At 41.7% G+C, this 18282-nt stretch overlaps 1 protein-coding gene across 1 annotated transcript in view; it reads left to right on the top strand.

Moving 5' to 3' along the window:
• The window catches only part of xdh (xanthine dehydrogenase), a 42521-nt gene that overhangs the window by 22565 nt on the left and 1674 nt on the right, over positions 1-18282 (top strand). The window contains exons 13-34 of the mRNA XM_088331008.1: positions 4412-4521; positions 4649-4833; positions 4904-5066; positions 5153-5242; positions 5305-5474; positions 6347-6470; positions 6539-6658; positions 8668-8764; positions 9155-9279; positions 9340-9473; positions 9544-9631; positions 11289-11375; positions 11448-11639; positions 11729-11874; positions 11938-12019; positions 12148-12243; positions 15767-15970; positions 16041-16093; positions 16167-16281; positions 17405-17470; positions 17538-17726; positions 18026-18193. Coding sequence (XP_088187134.1) covers positions 4412-4521; positions 4649-4833; positions 4904-5066; positions 5153-5242; positions 5305-5474; positions 6347-6470; positions 6539-6658; positions 8668-8764; positions 9155-9279; positions 9340-9473; positions 9544-9631; positions 11289-11375; positions 11448-11639; positions 11729-11874; positions 11938-12019; positions 12148-12243; positions 15767-15970; positions 16041-16093; positions 16167-16281; positions 17405-17470; positions 17538-17726; positions 18026-18193 — 2804 coding nt within the window. The remainder of the gene's footprint in view (positions 1-4411; positions 4522-4648; positions 4834-4903; positions 5067-5152; positions 5243-5304; positions 5475-6346; positions 6471-6538; positions 6659-8667; positions 8765-9154; positions 9280-9339; positions 9474-9543; positions 9632-11288; positions 11376-11447; positions 11640-11728; positions 11875-11937; positions 12020-12147; positions 12244-15766; positions 15971-16040; positions 16094-16166; positions 16282-17404; positions 17471-17537; positions 17727-18025; positions 18194-18282) is intronic.

Here is an 18282-nt window from a genome sequence, read left to right as displayed (position 1 = left end):
GTTCTAAAGCAAAACAATATGTTATGTCTATGTTCATTTGCCTTCAAATAGATTTTCATCCTTTATATAATTTTCTTTTATTTTTATAGCTTATCTATAAAATTACTGTCACATGTTTTGACTATTTTTCACCAAATGCATATTACACAAATCTCAACTGTATGTAACATCTTACATGCAAATATTTCTGTGTAAATATTGTTTCACTATAACTTTATCTTCTCCTCAATTTAGTGTCCACTTAATTCCTGCGTCCTCATATTCACCTCTTTTTTTTTTTTTAATTATTCACAGCTTGCTCGGTGTCACGTGTGAATCCCCCTTCTAGATTTAAAACCATTATTCAACCCAGAAAAATAACTCCCTTTTTAATTAATCACTGCCAAGGCCGTGCTATGACCCATGATCTGACCTACTCAGGATTAATCAGTTTCTCGTTATCTATATCTATGTTTTACTCTGTCAATAAGGGGGTCCACTTGGCCTTTTAGCCATTGAGAATCGGGCGGTAAAACCCTACCCTCTTCACGGCTTCTCCTCGGAAGTGGGTAAATGGCCTGGGGGGTATTAGCGCATGTGAATGATATTTGGCATATTGTGGGGGCGGCGTGGAGCGAGGCGTATTACTGTGTGCCTGCTCTTCCTTCCTCAGTAAAGAGGCAGCAGCCATTAATCGACGCGGTTCACTATATGGCCCTGTATATTCGTTATCCTCCTTTTTAGGATACATTACGGTAGTTCCACAAAGGTAATGCCATAAATCGCAAATGGTTTGCATCTAAACAACGCATTTCAAGTCAATGAAGATCTTCAAAAGCACTCTATAATGTGCTCCACTCTACCCATTTACTTACTCTAGATTTAAAACAGTTCAATGTTGAAAAAGTAAGGTTTTTTTTCCAATCTATTGTATTAAGGTTAGTCTCACTTAATTTTCACCAAATTATCTCTCTTAATATTTAATTAACTTTCCCCTTTATGTTTCTCTCTCCTTTTTTTTTTTTTTTTTTTTCTTTAAACCAATTAAATCTACTATTTTAGCTTCACCTATTTAATGTGAAAATGGCATCTATTTATTTATGAGTTATCTTACTCATTTGAATTTCACTCAATCCATTTTTTCCATTTTAATTGAAAGAGAAAAAAAAGTATTTATAAACAATTTTTTCAATATTTTTTGGTATAAAAATGCCCTTATCTCAAATTAGTGTATTTCAATTCACTCAATTAGATTTTTCCTATTCTTCCCAGTCCTTTTTTACCAATTTTTTGAACTGAAAACAGGAATATTTTATCTTTTTCGGTATTATTCTGGCATTATTTTGATTTAACGCATCTAAATAGCTCATTTATATTTTTCCCAAATTTCTCACTTTTATCCAGTAACACAGAGGCTCGATTGCGGTCGGGTCTTCCCTATAAATGACTCTTCACCTATGAGTTCATCGAGTATTTATTATTATTGTTATTATTATTTTTTATATAAATACAATTGCCCAGGGGCAACTTTATATTTCATTCGCTCTTTCTCAATCACACAGACGTCTTGTTTTTTATCGTGATCACGTTCTTACATCGCTTGTTCTTTTTCCACTTATTTTCAGTTGACAGAGGACTCCGCACATCCTTGTGAAATTTAACTAACTTCAAAGCACTGGGTTAGGGGAGTCCACACCTCCCGCGGAATTTTAACTGTCTGAAAACTATTTACCTGATAGAGTCTAGAATTGTCAGGGTTTTTCTGTTAAGAATCTGCCCCCCGTAATTTCTTTTTCAACGGAGGATTCTTAAACTTTGTCTCTGTTAAGATTTTCCTTTTCTACAGAGAATTCTTAATCTTTTCGACGGGGGATCCTTAAACCTTAAGAATCTACCCCCCGCGCTCGCTCGCGAGTCAATTTCTTTTACCGGTTATCTACATGCACACAATGTTACGAATAAATTTTACTCACGATTCTCTAAGTCCTTGGCTTTCCGTCAACCGTCAGATCCCAGCCCGCGAGGGAAGGTCCAGTCCCGGAAAAAGGGTCTTTATGCTGTGGCCACAGTCTTTGCTGGATTTTCCTCTCGCGTCCTGGAATCGTCTGGTATCTTGGAATCCGGTTTCGAAGGACCAATTAAATGTTAGGTTCATATCCCCAACATTTTTAATAAAACGCTCTGTAATAAAAGAAGACATAGAGAATCGGTTATTTAGAATTAGTTACTTTATTAATCATCATATTGAGAGCCCCGGAGATCGAGCTGTTACGAATCTCCGCCTCGCTTGCTCGCTAGCTGGGTTCTGAAGAAATCTCCGAATCTCCTTCTTTTTATTATGTTTTTTGCCCTGTAATACATGAGTCTCTTTACTGAGGGGCGGGGATTCTATCTAACAAAGGAGACTGTATTCTAACTTTTGCTACGTAGAGTTAATCAGTCTTCTTTGGAAAGCCTGGTTTCCTTTTGTTTTGGGAGAGACTTCATTTCCTTCTTCTCACGGCTCTTTGGTGAAAAACAATCTTGAGTTATGGCATGAAGAGGTCATTCCAGGTCAGGCTACATCCGTTGGTATGTGAGAACAAAACACAGTGCATGAAGAGGTCATTCCAGGTCAGGGTACATCTGTTAGTATGTGAGAACAAAACACAGTCTGTATATCAAAACACAACTCATGGCCTTGGAAAGTAATTTACAGGCTGAGAACTCTTCAAAATGGCTGAGAACACATATAACATTTTAAATATCAACTGTAGGATAAATATAATTATACAATCCTAACAGGGTAAGACACAAAAAGAAATTTCTCAAAGAGCAGGCTGTTCACAGAGTGCAGTTTCAAAGCATATCCACAAAAAGTCTGTTGGAAGGGAAAAATGTGGCCGGAAACGCTGCACAACCAAGAGAGATGACCGCAGCCTTAACAAAATTGTGAAGAAGAGCCGCTTCCAGAATTTGGGGGAGCTTCAAGACAGTGGGCTGAAGCTGGAGTCCAGGTATCAAAAGCCACAGTTCACAGACGTGTCCGGGAAATGGGCTACAATAGCCGTATTCCCATGGTCAAGCCACTTCTGAACTCAAGACAACGGAAGAAGCGTCTGACTTGGGCTATGGAGAAGAAGCACTGGACAGTTGCAGAGTCCTCTTTTCAGACGAAAGCAAGTTTTGCATTTCATTTGGAAGTCAAGGCGCCAGAGTCTGGAGAAAGGCTGGAGAGGAGCAAAATCCAAGTTGCTTGAAATCCAGTGTGAAGTTCCCACAGTCAGCAATGGTTTGGGGAGCCATGTCAGCTGCTGGTGTTGGTCCACTGTGTTTCATCAAGTCCAGAGTAAATGCAACTGTGTACCAAGAGATTTTAGAGCACTACATGCTTCCATCTGCTGAAAAGCTCTATGGAGATGAGGATTTCATTTTCCAGCATGATCTGGCACCTGCCCACAGTGCCAAAACCACCAGTAACTGGTGCACTGACCATGGCATCACTGTCCTTGATTGGCCTGCTAATTCCCCTGACCTGAACCCCATCTAGAATTTGTGGGGTATAGTTAAGAAGAAGATGAAAGACACCAGACCTACAAATGCAAATGAGCTGAATGCCGCTATCGAAGCATCCTGGGCATCAATAACACCTCAGCAATGCCACAGGCTGATTGCCTCCATGCCACGCCGGATTGATGCAGTAATCCGTGCAAAAGGATTCCCAACCAAGTACTGAGTGCATCAATGGACATTTTCAAATGTTTGATTTAGTTTTGCTGTTATAAAATTATTTTTTTACTTGGTCTGAGGAAGTATTCTAATATTTTGAGATAGGATTTTTGAGTTTTTTTCAGCTGTAAGCCAAAATCAGCAATATTCAAATAATAAAAGGCTTGAAATAGTTCAGTTGATGTGTAATGAATCCAGAATGTATGACATTTTTGTTTTTTTAATTGCATTACAGAAAATAAAGAACTTTATCACAATATTCTAATTTTCTGAGACAGTCCTGTATGTCCCCGTGTGCCCTGCGATTGGCTGTCAACCAGTCCAGGGTGTCCCCTGCCCACTGCCCGATGATTGCTGGGATGGGCTCCAGCATCCCCGCGATCCTACTGAGGATAAGCGGTGCAGCTGATGAGATGAGAGCTGAGATGAGATGAGATGATATATATATATATATATATATATATATATATATGGTTGGTTAGTTAGTTAGATTCTTAACCACTGGGGTCGTAGGTGAACCATTTCATTTTCTGTGGTGTGTCTTGGGAAAGTACAGCCTGGTGAGCTGCATTTCAAGGGGTTACCTTTCAAAGGAATAAACACAAATGAGCAGAATGACGTGCTAACGGACAGGGTGTTTGTTAATTTTCGTTTTTTTCTTGGTCACAAAAAAAAGTGCATACTGCGCTCAACTGTCTGTTTGCTCTCTCTTCTGGCTCATCAGATGGCAGTCGTGTGGTTCAGATGGACGACAGTTTCTTTGTGGATTACAGGAAGACTGTGCTGCGACCGCAGGAAATCCTGCTGTCCATTGAGATTCCTTTTAGCAAGAAGGTTAGACGGATCACCACAGCTAACCACTTTCGTTCACCCTGAATATACAGTCAACATTTTCAAAAACACAATGAGTAATATAAGTAAGAAAAACAAAGTGTCGTACATTTCTGTTTGTCACTTTTAGAATCAATTTTTCTCAGCCTTCAAACAGTCACCTCGCCGAGAGGATGACATCAGCATTGTCACGACAGCGATGAGTGTTACATTCACCCCTGGTACAAGCATTGTGGAGGATCTTAGGCTGAGCTATGGTGGCATGGCAAAGACCACAGTGCTAGCAAAAAATACTGCAAATAAACTTTTGGGAAGGTAATGCACACAAAGAGTAGAAATTTAAAAACGAAGGAACAGAGAAGGAACCACTTTTGCTGTGATCCAGATGCTGGGGAGAGAAGTTGCTGGAAGAAGCTTGCGTCTCATTGGCAGAGGAGTTGATTCTCGATCCCTCTGCGCCAGGGGGCATGGTGACTTACCGGCGAACTCTTAGCCTCAGCTTATTCTATAAGTTCTACCTGACAGTATTGCAGAATCTCAGAGAAGAGGTAATCAATTTCTCATATCTGTGCAATGCAGAACTGTCCTGCCAAACTTCTTCATAAGATTAATATTCAGCTTGCTGGTTGAATAGGGTTTGGATGTGGAAGAGGTCAGCTCTGATTACCTGAGTGCAACGGAGATTTACCATCAGGAGACACCAACCAGCGTTCAAATTTTTCAGGTAAGAGCAACACCTGGCATATATTCACAAGGCAAAAACTAAATGGATGCTTTCACCTGTAGGACGTGTCGAAGGCTCAGCAGAAAGATGATGTGCTGGGTCATCCCATGATGCACCTCTCTGCTCTGAAGCAGTCGACGGGCGAGGCGGTGTACTGCGATGATATTCCGCTGTTTGAGAACGAGGTGTACCTGGGGCTCGTGATCAGCACCAAGGCGCATGCTCGTATCATGTAAGTCTGCATGCAAATTTCAGATGTAAACTGTTTTTTTTTTTAAATAAACTGAAACAAATGTGTCATTTGTTTTAAAGGGGTATTATGTATTATTTAGCGCCTTATAGTTGTATAAATATTCATTCAAGTAATATTGGTATAAATGATAAGCAAAAACACACAAACTAGATCATGTTGTATGAACCTGCATTTTTTAAAAACTCGTCAGTCGAGAAATTTGTTTCATTCTACATAAAATGAGGTTAACCTAGAGGGAGCCGACATGATGATCCAGCATCTTGCTGCTGCAGGTACCCGCAAAAGAAAAAAAACCTTGTGAAAGGCTGGGCCAAAAAAAAAATAGAAATTGACCAGTTTGTTGACTTTGAGTCTCTGTAGTTTGCATGCTTCGTTGTGCTTTTTAGTACTCCTTTTTAGTTGCACAACACACAATACAGCAACATCTAGCAGTCAAATATTACACTCTTCATTAGAGTGTCGGCCCAAAGTTTTTGCATTTTGTTTCAAACAACTACCCTAACCCCAATTTATTTTTGTTGGTAGAAAAAAAGTATAATTATATCTTGAATACAATTTTAAAAATGGGTCATATGTTCCAAAACAACCCCAAAACTTGGTGTTCTAATTTAACACAAGCCCCTAGAAATATGTAACTGTTTCAAATAACCTGGAATGCCACCCCCTCCCCAAAAATTGGTTTTCTTGGAAATAAGACTAAAAATAAACTGTCTTTATGATTTTTTAAAATAAACCCCTCCAAATTTGATTGTTCTTGTTTTGGTTAAAAAAAAAATACGCAAAATATTTGGGTAATATTGCCAACACTATATCAACCCTTCACAACATGTATGTTGCTCAATGTGTCCCAGTTCCATTGACCCCTCTGCAGCCGAGAATTCGCCGGGCTTTATTTGCTGTCTCTTTGCTGGCGACATTCCCGGCAGCAACACAACCGGAATATGGCATGATGAAACCGTCCTTGCCGATAAACTGGTAGGCTTCAGATGTGTGAGTTGTTACTGTGAGGCATATGGATGTTCAGGTGTCACTTGTCCATATAGGTGACATGTGCAGGTCAAGTCATTGGCGCTGTTGTGGCTGACACGCAACTTCATGCCCAGCGAGCTGCTAAAGCAGTTAAAATCCAGTATGAGGAGTTGCAGCCGATTGTCACCATACAGGTTAGAACACTTGAAATGAAATGATTTGCATTTATATAGCGCTTTTCAAGTCAATGAAGACTTCCCAAAGCGCTTTGCAATGTGCTTCACATTTACCCAATCACAAACACTCACACACCAATAGCGGTCGTGCAGCCATGCAAGGCGCCAACCTGCTTCAGTTCTTACCCAAGAACACTTCAACGTGTAATACGGAGGAGCCGGGATTCGAACCTGCGATCTCTTGATCCCCAGACGAGCACGCTATCTCCTGAACTATAATTTTTTACATTTTTTTGTGGTGTGGCTTTTTCTGCCCCCACAGTTTTAAAATTGAAGAATTGAGTCAGGAGTACTCGAAAACCAGCGTGGTGTAACGCTGTTTCCTACAGTGCGGTAAAATTAAACTGATGCAAGAAAATAAATATTTGACATAAATTGAGATAAAATGACAGGAATCCTCCTTGTGATTGACTGAAAAAGTGGCACATTAAGAAGCACCCAATGCCAGATTGTATTTTGTTTTTGGAAAACTGGTCTTATGAAAGAGTCGACTGTATATTTAAGAGGAAAGAGCTAAGAGTGAAAAAAGGCACATGAGGGTGTTTCATTATCATTTAACAGACAGATTAAATGTTTAATAAGCACACATATTAAATTAGGGCAGCACGGCGGCGCAGTGGTTAGCGCTTGTGCGGCACAGTTCATGTCATGGGAACCTGTCGTGGGTTCAAATACAGCTCCAGACTTCCTGTGCGGAGTTTGTATGTTCTCCCCGTGCTTGCATGGGTTTCCTCCGGGCACTCCGGTTTCCTCCCATGTTCCAAAAACATGCATTTCAGGTGAATTGGCCGGTCCAAATTGTCCCTAGGTGTGAATGAGCGAATGAGTTGTCTGTCCCTGTGTGCCCTGCGATTGGCTGGCAACCAGTTCAGGGTGTCCCCTGCCCACTGCCCGGAGATGGCTGGGATGGGCTCCAGCCCCCCTGCGACCCTAATGAGGATAAGCGGTGTAGCTGATGAGATGAGATGAGATGACATATTAAATTAAGTATTTGTAAAATTCTCGATAAGCACGTTTTAGACTCAAACAAGTCATAGCCCCGCCCACTAGTGGAGCCCCGCCCACTAGTGGAGCCCCGCCCACTAGTGGAGCCCCGCCCACTAGTGGAGCCCCGCCCACTAGTGGAGCCCAGCCCACTAGTGGAACCCAGCTCACTAGTGGAGCCCAGCCCACTAGTGGAGTCCAGCCCACTAGTGGAGCCCAGCCCACTAGTGGAGTCGAGCCCACTGGACATCTCTGTGTCCCACGTATATTCTATAGATGCTCTTTTCTCAATTTGATGAGTTGCCATTATGGGTAATAGTGTTGATATAAAACAAGTGTCTAGCTTTTAATTCTCTGTTCGTGGTTTTTAAGTTTGATTTTGCAATAAAAAAAAAAAAAAATTGTGTAGCAGATAACGACATTGTTATTAAAGGTAAAAGACCTTTAAAAAGTTTTGACCATCCAAAATGAATGATCTAAAGGGACTGTATGTAATATTTGACCACTAGATGGCACTGTGTTGTCTGGTATAAGCGAGGGCCAGTGATACATGACACAGCGTGGCAGACAAACATGGCGCCAACTTGAGTGGGGATTTCACGATGTACTGTAAAAGAAATCCAAATTCCTCCAGCTATGATTGAAAGTTTTTCGTACCATTAAGAGGGAATACATTTTACATACTGCCTGATCCAAAGGGACAGTTTTAATATTTAGTGCCTCCTAGTGGTTCATTTTCATTAAAAAAAAATCAATTCTGTTTGGAGGGATTCAACCTGTGGGCGGGGCTGCACCTGGTGGGTGGGGCTGCACCTGGTTCAGCTCCACCCCGTGGTTCTGAGCGAGCACCCTCTCAAAGTTCTAAAATAGTCAATATTGAACTGTTATTTGTTTAATAACTATAAAAAAACGTTTTAAAGGGGCACGAATTTTGAGAAAGGGTACAGGAGCCACTATTTTATAGCATGTGGTCTGCTCAACAGGAAGCTATTATCGCCCAGTCCTTCTATCAGCCAATTAGAACACTTCAAAAGGGAGACCTGGAGGCTGGATTTAAACAGGCAGACCACATCCTGGAAGGTGAGATTGTCACACCGTGAATACATCTATTATTATAAATACCGGAGCCATATCCCCCTTGTGGGAGGGAAGAACACATTCACAGTTTTGCTTGTTTCTGGGAGATTGATACAGAGGAGGGGAGTCGCAGCCCCCCTCGCTTAACCCAGCTGATGTGTTGCAACATCTCGTTGGGAGTCATTAGGTGACCAAACCCCCCAATTCTAACCCCTAATGCCAAGCACCAAGCAGGGAGGTAGTAGGTAGTGGTTGTAAGTCTTGGGTATGACCCACCTGAGGCTCGAACCAGCAATCTCCCAGTCTCAGGGCAGGCGCCTACCCCCAAGGCCACCGACCTGGTGAATACAGATATACTTTCCCCAAATAATCATAATACTGACTGACTGACAGGTGAGATGCACATCGGGGGTCAGGAACATTTCTACCTGGAAACCAACGTGACCGTGGCCATCCCTCGAGGGGAAGACGGTGAAATGGAGCTTTTCATTTCCACTCAGAATCCCTCTGAGTCGCAGGTAGAAAAACATTTTGTTAATATGGAATTTTATGCAAGGCTCTAATTGTTTGCATGTTAGACCTTGGTGGCCAAGGCCTTGGGCGTCCCTTCCAACAGGGTGGTAGTACGAGTAAAAAGGATGGGCGGCGGCTTCGGAGGGAAAGAGAGTCGGACCACCTTACTATCTACCGTGGTCTCTATAGCAGCACAAAAGTACTTTATTCAGTTACTTCTCATTTTGACTCGTACATTTATGCTGACAAGCTTTTTGCTTTTGCACCAGGCTCCAACGGCCTGTCAGGTGCATGTTGGACAGAGACGAAGACATGTTGATCACCGGAGGAAGACACCCATTCTATGGAAAATATAAGGTAAGAAAAAGCAGTTTATGCAGATAACAAAAAAACCTGAAATTGTTGTGTGTTTTTTATTTTATACTTAATAATTATTTTAAATTTTATTGTTTGTTAATGCAACTTCCATTGCAGCCTTGTTATCGTGGAAGGGTGATTACTTCATGGTTTCTTTATTTTCCTCATGCTGAGGTTTTGAGTTATTCCTTTCTCTCATGTAGGTTTTCAATCAGGGGATGGTGCAATAATAGTCTGTAGTTTGCAATATTATGTGGACTGTCCAGCCCTTTGAGACTCCTTGTCAGTAAGGGCAATCCAAATAAACATGACTTGACTTTAAAAATATAGGGTGAAAATTCTTGCCACCCTACAAGCATACCTTGAATTTGATATAAGTAATGACAATAGTATTAATGATAGTAATAATAATAATAAAAATACAATGAAAATTGACTAATGCACTGCTTTTGAATTATGGTCCAAAAAAATTGTTTTTAAAACGCACTTAACAGGCCATAGAAATTAAAATTTAGAATGAAATTCATAAAGACAACAGGTATTTATCTGTATTTATATATATATATATAAATTACTTGTGTAATTTATATCTATTTTTTCTCACAGCTGTTATGTGAAAAAAAACTTTACTATTTGTTTTTGCTTTTTCGAAAGCGAAATCGTCCGTCAATGGTTTATATATATATATATATATATATATATATATATATATATATATATATATATAAAAAAAATAAAGACTTGATATTATGTGAATCTGTCAATATAAAATGCACATCCGTCGCTATGAGTGGGCCATAGTGATAGGATGTATTCGAAAACGAATTTGTTTTTTGCATGGCATTTTCTAAATAAAAAAAAAAACATATCGCCCAAAAATATTAATAATGACATGTACATAATGTTTTATAAAAAAAAAAAATCTGGAGAAGGGGCCCACAAAGGGGAAAAGAGTGGCACCAAAACAAACATTTTTGTATTTGTTTTAATGTACATATTTTTTTACTTTCCTGTTCAGCAGACCAAAATAAAAAGCCTGACGAGCCATACGGGGTCCTCCCGCCGTAGTTTGCCAACCCCTGCCTTCAAGCCTTTTTGGTGGAAAAATTGCTTTTTGTGAAAACTATTGCATAGCAGATGTCAATAGACTGATATCAAAAATTGAACAGCCAAATAAACAAATGTATATTTGTTAAATTAAATTCCCAATATGGCAATATTTAGAATGTAATCCAGTCCAAATAAATTATGTTTACAATAAGATGTTCTGTTACTGTCCAGTAGTCTAAACGGTATACTATGATTAATAAAAAGGAAAAAGGATCTCTTGAGGCTGCCATTTTAAGAATTGCTGTCAAGCCACGATGACACCACAGTTACTTAGGGCTAAGGTAACGACCAATCAAGATTTAATTTCGAAAAAGAGTTGAATCGTGAGTGGTCATTACATGAACCCAGGACAGGTTTGATGTATTTGCTCAAGGCCACAATTAGTCAAATAGCCACTACCTGACATAAATATACATACTGTGTATGAATCCTTAACCTATTTTTAACAATAGTCTTCAAAATGACGGGTTTATACTAGAAAACAAATGTGCTGTTAAGAAATATTTTGGGTGGACTTCCACTTTAAACTATCATTTTCTTTTTCAAGGTGGGCTTTCTGAAGAGTGGCAAGTTGGTCGCCCTGGATGTATCTTTGTACAGCAACGTCGGAAACTCCCGTGATCTCTCTCAGTCAGTGAGTATTCTTCATCCCGCATGTTCCTGCATTTGCGAAGGGCGTTTTCCTCAATCGTGCTTTGTCTTCCAGGTCATGGAACGTGCTTTGTTCCACATGGAGAACTCGTACAGCATTCCAAACGTGCGTGGTCGCGGCTTTTTGTGCCTTACCAATCTGCCATCTAACACAGCCTTCAGAGGCTTTGGAGGTCCCCAAGGCATGATGGTTGCTGAGAACTGGATAAATGACGTGGCTCAGAGTCTCGGCCGGCCGGCAGATGAGGTCTGTGGATTCTTGGAATAAAAAAAAAAAAAAGGACGAGTTGTGGGAAGAAGGAAGTCTTGTTACCATCACCTCACTGCAAATTACAGGTTCGGCGTATAAACCTATACCAACAAGGTGAATTGACACCTTACAATCAGGTGCTGGAGCAGTCCACCTTGGAGCTCTGCTGGGAGGAATGCATGTCACGCTCACAATACCAGCAAAGGAGAGCAGCTATCGATCTCTACAACAGGTAAAAGATAACTTTGAGTTATAATTTAAAACGTTGTAGCCTTAAAACAAGTTCATTTATTAGTCAGAACCGGTGGACAAAGCGAGGCCTTGCCATCATACCGACAAAGTTTGGCATAAGCTTCACTGCGACTTTTCTTAACCAGGTATGATCTATTTGCATGGTATTCAGTTACAATATGTATTGTCAAATCTTGGTTAGGCTGAAGTAAAAAATATAACAAAATGTATCAAAAAATAAATGCTCGCTTTGCTACTTTTCTGTTGTTCACAGGCTGGCGCGCTTGTTCACATTTACACAGATGGGTCGGTATTGCTGACTCATGGTGGGACAGAAATGGGACAAGGACTCCACACCAAGATGATCCAGGTAGTTCATGGGACAGTCAAAGGACTAGATGTCATGGTGTGACAAATTGTAGTTTTCTTGTGTTATTTCACGATACAAATTCACTGCAATGCAATATTGGTCATTAGAAATCATAATGACCTTCAGTATAATAATACAAGTCCACTGTAGGTAAATTTACAATACGTTTTCTGGGCTTTAAAATATATGAATAAAAGGGTAAGGATTTTAAAATTGTCAAATTCTGTCAATTAAAACTCCAGAGTGTCAAGACCAAAACGGAGACAGGACCCACTTGCGTTGCGTTTCTCACAAGTTTTATTGGAAGAAAGAGAAAAGGTTGCGCCCACGATACAGTGGTTTCTGGACGCGGGTCGCTCTGAACGCGGAAGTGGATCTTCCGTGACGAGCGATGGCGGTGTCGGGAACGGAAAAACGGGTCAGTAGAGCAAAAACGTGGTCGGGGTCGTAAGCCTGGAAAGGAGAGTAGACGTGGTCGTGCACACAAAGAGGACGAAAGCCAGGACGAGAGAGTAGATGTGGTCAGGATAAAAAACAGGTCGAAGCCGGGGGACAGACAGGAGCAAAAAAACAGGTGGGAGTCTGGGTCGAAAAAGGCTTGCCTAGTGTAAACTGAGGTTTGCAGACGGACAGACAAAAGGGGACAGATTGGAGGGGGTATAAATAGGGACAGAGAGCCAATCAAATTCAGAGGCAGTTGGCGCCAAAGGAGCGGGCACAGGTGATGCATATCGGTAATCATGACACAGACAGCAGAGGAAGCAATAACAGACCTTTCAAAGCTACTTCAGAATAAAGAAAGTTTTATTGGAAGAAGGAGAAAGGGTTGCGCCCACGATCCAGTGGTTTCTGGACGCGGAAGTGGATCTTCTGTGACGAGCGATGGCGGTGTCGGGAACGGAAAAACGGGTCAGTTGCTGGGACAGGAGAGCAAAAATGCGGTCGGGATCGTAAGCCAGGAAAGGAGAGTAGACGTGGTCGGGGACAAAAAGAGGTTGAAAGCCTGGACGGGAGAGTAAACGTGGTCAGGATCAAAAACGGGTCGAAGCCGGGGGACAGACAGGAGCAAGAAACAGGTGGGAGTCAGGGTCGAAAAAGGCTTGCCTAGTGTAAACTGAGGTTTGCAGACGGACAGACAAAAGGGGACAGATTGGAGGGGGTATAAATAGGGACAGAGAGCCAATCAAATTCCGAGGCAGTTGGCGCCAAAGGAGCGGGCACAGGTGATGCATATCGGTAATCATGACACAGACAGCAGAGGAAGCAATAACAGACCTTTCAAAGCTACTTCAGAATAAAGAAAGTTTTATTGGAAGAAGGAGAAAGGGTTGCGCCCACGATCCAGTGGTTTCTGGACGCGGAAGTGGATCTTCTGTGACGAGCGATGGCGGTGTCGGGAACGGAAAAACGGGTCAGTTGCTGGGACAGGAGAGCAAAAATGCGGTCGGGATCGTAAGCCAGGAAAGGAGAGTAGACGTGGTCGGGGACAAAAAGAGGTTGAAAGCCTGGACGGGAGAGTAAACGTGGTCAGGATCAAAAACGGGTCGAAGCCGGGGGACAGACAGGAGCAAGAAACAGGTGGGAGTCAGGGTCGAAAAAGGCTTGCCTAGTGTAAACTGAGGTTTGCAGACGGACAGACAAAAGGGGACAGATTGGAGGGGGTATAAATAGGGACAGAGAGCCAATCAAATTCCGAGGCAGTTGGCGCCAAAGGAGCGGGCACAGGTGATGCATATCGGTAATCATGACAAAGAAAGAAGGGGAAGCAATAACAGACCCTTCAAAGCTACTTCAGAATAAAGAAAGTTTTATTGGAAGAAAGATGCACAGGTGATGCATATCGGTAATCATGACACAGAGAGCAGAGGAAGCAATAACAGACCCTTCAAAGCTACTTCAGAATAAAGAAAGTTTTATTGGAAGAAGGAGAAAGGGTTGCGCCCACGATCCAGTGGTTTCTGGACGCGGAAGTGGATCTTCTGTGACGAGCGATGGCGGTGTCGGGAACGGAAAAACGGGTCAGTTGCTGGGACAGGAGAGCAAAAATGCGGTCGGGATCGTAAGCGAGTCGTAAGCCAGGAAAGGAGAGTAGACGTGGTCGGGGACAAAAAGAGGTTGAAAGCCTGGACGGGAGAGTAAACGTGGTCAGGATCAAAAACGGGTCGAAGCCGGGGGACAGACAGGAGCAAGAAACAGGTGGGAGTCAGGGTAGAAAAAGGCTTGCCTAGTGTAAACTGATGTTTGCCGACGGACAGACAAAAGGGGACAGATGGGAAGGGGTATAAATAGGGACAGAGAGCCAATCAGAGTCCGAGGCAGTTGGCGCCAAAGGAGCTGGCACAGGTGATGCATATCGGTAATCATGACACAGAGAGCAGAGGGAGCAATAACAGACCCTTCAAAGCTACTTTAGCAAATACCGTAGTTTTTCAGGCTGCATCGTCTTCACGTCACATTTCTCCAATTAATTGGCAATATTAAATGTAAAGTTATATGCCTTTGTGTCAGGGCCATTCAATGCAGTGTAGAAGCAAAATACAGTATCACAGAATGAACAGTAGTTTTTTTTTCAGGCAGGGTTCAGCTCATGGGTAATCAGTTATCGGGGCAAAAGTATGTTGATCACCAGAGGCAGCAGTCATGGTCCAAAGGGCAGGCAAGGGGTCGGTGATCCGGTAAACTCGCTTCCGTGAAGGCGACAGTCCAAATGTTTGGCAGGCGGTACATGTCATCAGCAATGAAGGCAACGGTTCGGTACACTGGAGACAATCAAGGCTGTGACAAGAAAGCTTGGAACGTGACAAAAGACTCAACAAACAAGCAATGAGCCCAGAAAACAGAGAGAATAGTGAAGCAGAAGAGGTGAGATTAGGACGGAATCAGGTGTGGGTGGAAATTACAGCCAGGAAGTAAGTGACCAAAAAAGGCAAGGGCAAGTGAGAGGGGGAGAGAGAGAAAATCAAACCTGACTGCAGGACTTTGACACTTTTGTGCTCTTGAACATGAAAATTGTTTTGGTGTTAGAGCAGTTGGTTGGTTGCTGAGTCTTGCAAACAAACAATCCCAATTACATTATTTTACCAAAACATATCGTATATCAAAGATACCGCTGCACTTTACTGCATTACCGCTGAATGTAAAATATTGTGATTTTTTTTTTTACGTATCACATTTAGCAGTTCAAACCTTCCTGTGTGGAGTTTGCATGTTCTCCCCATGCTTGCGTGGGTTTCCCCCGCTCACACATTCCAAAAAAAACATGCATGTCAGGTTAATTGGATGGTCCAAATTGTCCCTAGGTGTGAATGAGCGAGTAAGTTGTCTGTCTCTCTGTGCCCTGTGATTGGCTGGCAACCAGTTCAGGGTGTCCCCTGCCCACTGCCTGAAGATAGCTGGGATGGGCTCCAGCACCCCTGCGACCCTACTGAGGATAAGCGGTGCAAATAATGGATGGATGGATGGAAGGACATTTAGCGGTGTAGCCGTCAAAGCATTTGATTTTTAACACCATCTACCATTCCAGGTTGCCAGCCGGGTTCTTGGCATTCCTTGCTCAAAAATCCACATATCAGAAACCAGCACTCAAACTGTCCCCAACACAAGTCCGACTGCTGCCTCGGCCTCCTCTGACTTGAATGGCGCTGCTGTGGAAAACGCCTGCCAGCTCCTTAATGAGCGACTAGCACCCTACAAAAAGAAAAAACCCAACGGATCGTGGGAAAATTGGGTAAGGGGTATTATTGGCAGTACTTAGATGTATTTGTTGCCCCCATTGAGTGTCTTCATCCTTGTTTCAGGTGAAAGATGCATATTTTGACAGAGTCAACCTGAGCGCCAATGGATTTTTCAAGTGGGTCCCGTATGGATGTTCTGCCCAACTCGTTTCGATTCTTCATGATTTACTGTTGGCTGTTTTTTGTCAGAACTCCAGATCTCGGATACGACATTGAAACCAACTCTGGCCGGCTGTTCAACTATTTTAGTTATGGAGTGGCTTGTTCTGAAGTGGAAGTGGACTGTTTGACTGGAGCACACAAGGTCAGGTTCCCAAAGAAAAACAGGTCGCTTTATTAGAGCTCTTTATTTACCTTTATGTTCTTTAATTACCAAACCCAAAAAAGTAGACACAATTACTGATATATAGGGAAGAATATACCCATTGATGCCCGTAATAACTAGTGAGGGGATTTCTTGCTCCGCTTAAGAAGCAGCTCTTTCGGCTTGACTCACTGAAAAAAAAACCCAGCTCTTTCAGCTCCCAAACGGCTCTTCAGATTTTTTGGGTAGCTTTACTTTGATATTCTGTATTACCAATAATTGTGTAACATTATGCATAAAATTAATTGATAATATTAAAAAATGTACTATACAATCTCCACAATAAGTGATGGGAATTCTGTCTCATCAACTTCCAAAACGGTTCTTCAGATTTTTAAAAAGTTTTTTACTTCAATCCATGAATGACCAATTATGATGTAAGATTGTGCATGAAATAGTTGTTTAGTTAATTTAAATATGTATTTTTTAATTAAATTCTAATATCATTTCTTTTAACTCTCTCTTTAAACTTTTTTATACTAAGCAACTTTAAAGTCAAGCAACACAAAATTCCTGAAAACTACACCACACAGCAAAATGTAATATTTCTATATTAGTGCAACAACAAATAAACTATGAAATACAAGAATGAACTTTAAATTCACATACATTTATGGTGGAAAAAAACTTCATTTGAAACACGGGATTCCTGAAGAGCACAGGAAAATGCAATTTAAATATTAAAAGATCTTCCCAAAACATTATACAATGACAAAACAACTTTTTATGTCCTCAACAAATTTCAAGTCATCTAAACAGAATCCCTGAAAAAAAGGAATAATCACCAATCACAAGAGAAAAAAGTGTTGAAAGGAGCTGGCCCTTAATCGGTGTGGAGTTAACTCCCATCTTTACTTCAAAAGACTGGCTCATAGAGCCGTTACGTTTGCGAACGACACATCACTAATCATAATACAGTAATATCAAAACATATCTTTATCATTTATTACATTATGTTCTTCAAATGCATTTCAGTGTGGATCAAGTGTACAACTGTATTTTTTTTAAATTGTAAGCTGGTTTCTACCGGGGTCAATTAACATTGTACTTGTACCCGATTTAGAACCTGAGCACTACTATTGTGATGGACGTTGGTGTTAGCCTTAATCCCGCAATAGACATCGGACAAGTAAGTTGACAAAGCTGAAAATACCTCCTTGTTTCGCGGAGCTGCAATGTCGTTTGTTTGTTTCAAGGTGGAGGGGGCATTCATGCAGGGTCTTGGTCTCTTCACCCTGGAGGAGCTTCACTATTCCCCCAAGGGCATCCTCCTTACCCGGGGTCCGGGTGCTTACAAGATCCCGGCCTTTGGCGACATTCCTACCAACCTAACTGTGTCCTTGCTTCGTGACGCACCTCATGACAAGGCCATTTTTGCTTCCAAGGTAACCGTCATCAGGCTCAGTAAAACATTTTGGTTGTATTTCTTCCCTCCCAACCTCCAGAGTCGGTGCTTCAAGAACTGAATGTTACCATGTTTCATGCGCAGGCAGCAATCAGTGCTTGAAGCACCGCTTCTTTCAGTCATAAGTGACCTATAGAACCGTATTTCCAGTCGATTTGGACTTTAGATGATGACTTGACCATTGGTGTAATGACTTATGAACTTGCTTGGTAGAACCTTTAAAAGTCTTGGTTGAAAATGAAACACAAGATGATGAACTCAATGTATTGTCTTTGGCAGGCTGTTGGCGAACCTCCATTGTTCCTTGCTTCGTCTGTTTTCTTTGCTATCAAAGATGCTATCACTGCCGCTCGGGCTGAGTCAGGCATCACGGGTACCTTCAGGTTGGATAGCCCTGCCTCAGCTGAGCGTATACGTAATGCGTGCAATGACCGCTTCACCAAACTGGTAAACATATTTTCGAAAATGTCCTCAGCCAGCAAAGACCAAAGTTGTTTTTATGGTTATTGAGGAAATAAAATACCGTCTTTTCTTTA

The sequence above is a fragment of the Urocampus carinirostris genome, chromosome 3 (genome assembly GCF_059441175.1).
Source record: "Urocampus carinirostris isolate Australia breed hairy pipefish chromosome 3, RoL_Ucar_1.0, whole genome shotgun sequence".
NCBI classification, from domain to species: Eukaryota; Metazoa; Chordata; class Actinopteri; order Syngnathiformes; family Syngnathidae; genus Urocampus; species Urocampus carinirostris.
This window is presented reverse-complemented; position numbering and strand designations above follow the sequence as displayed.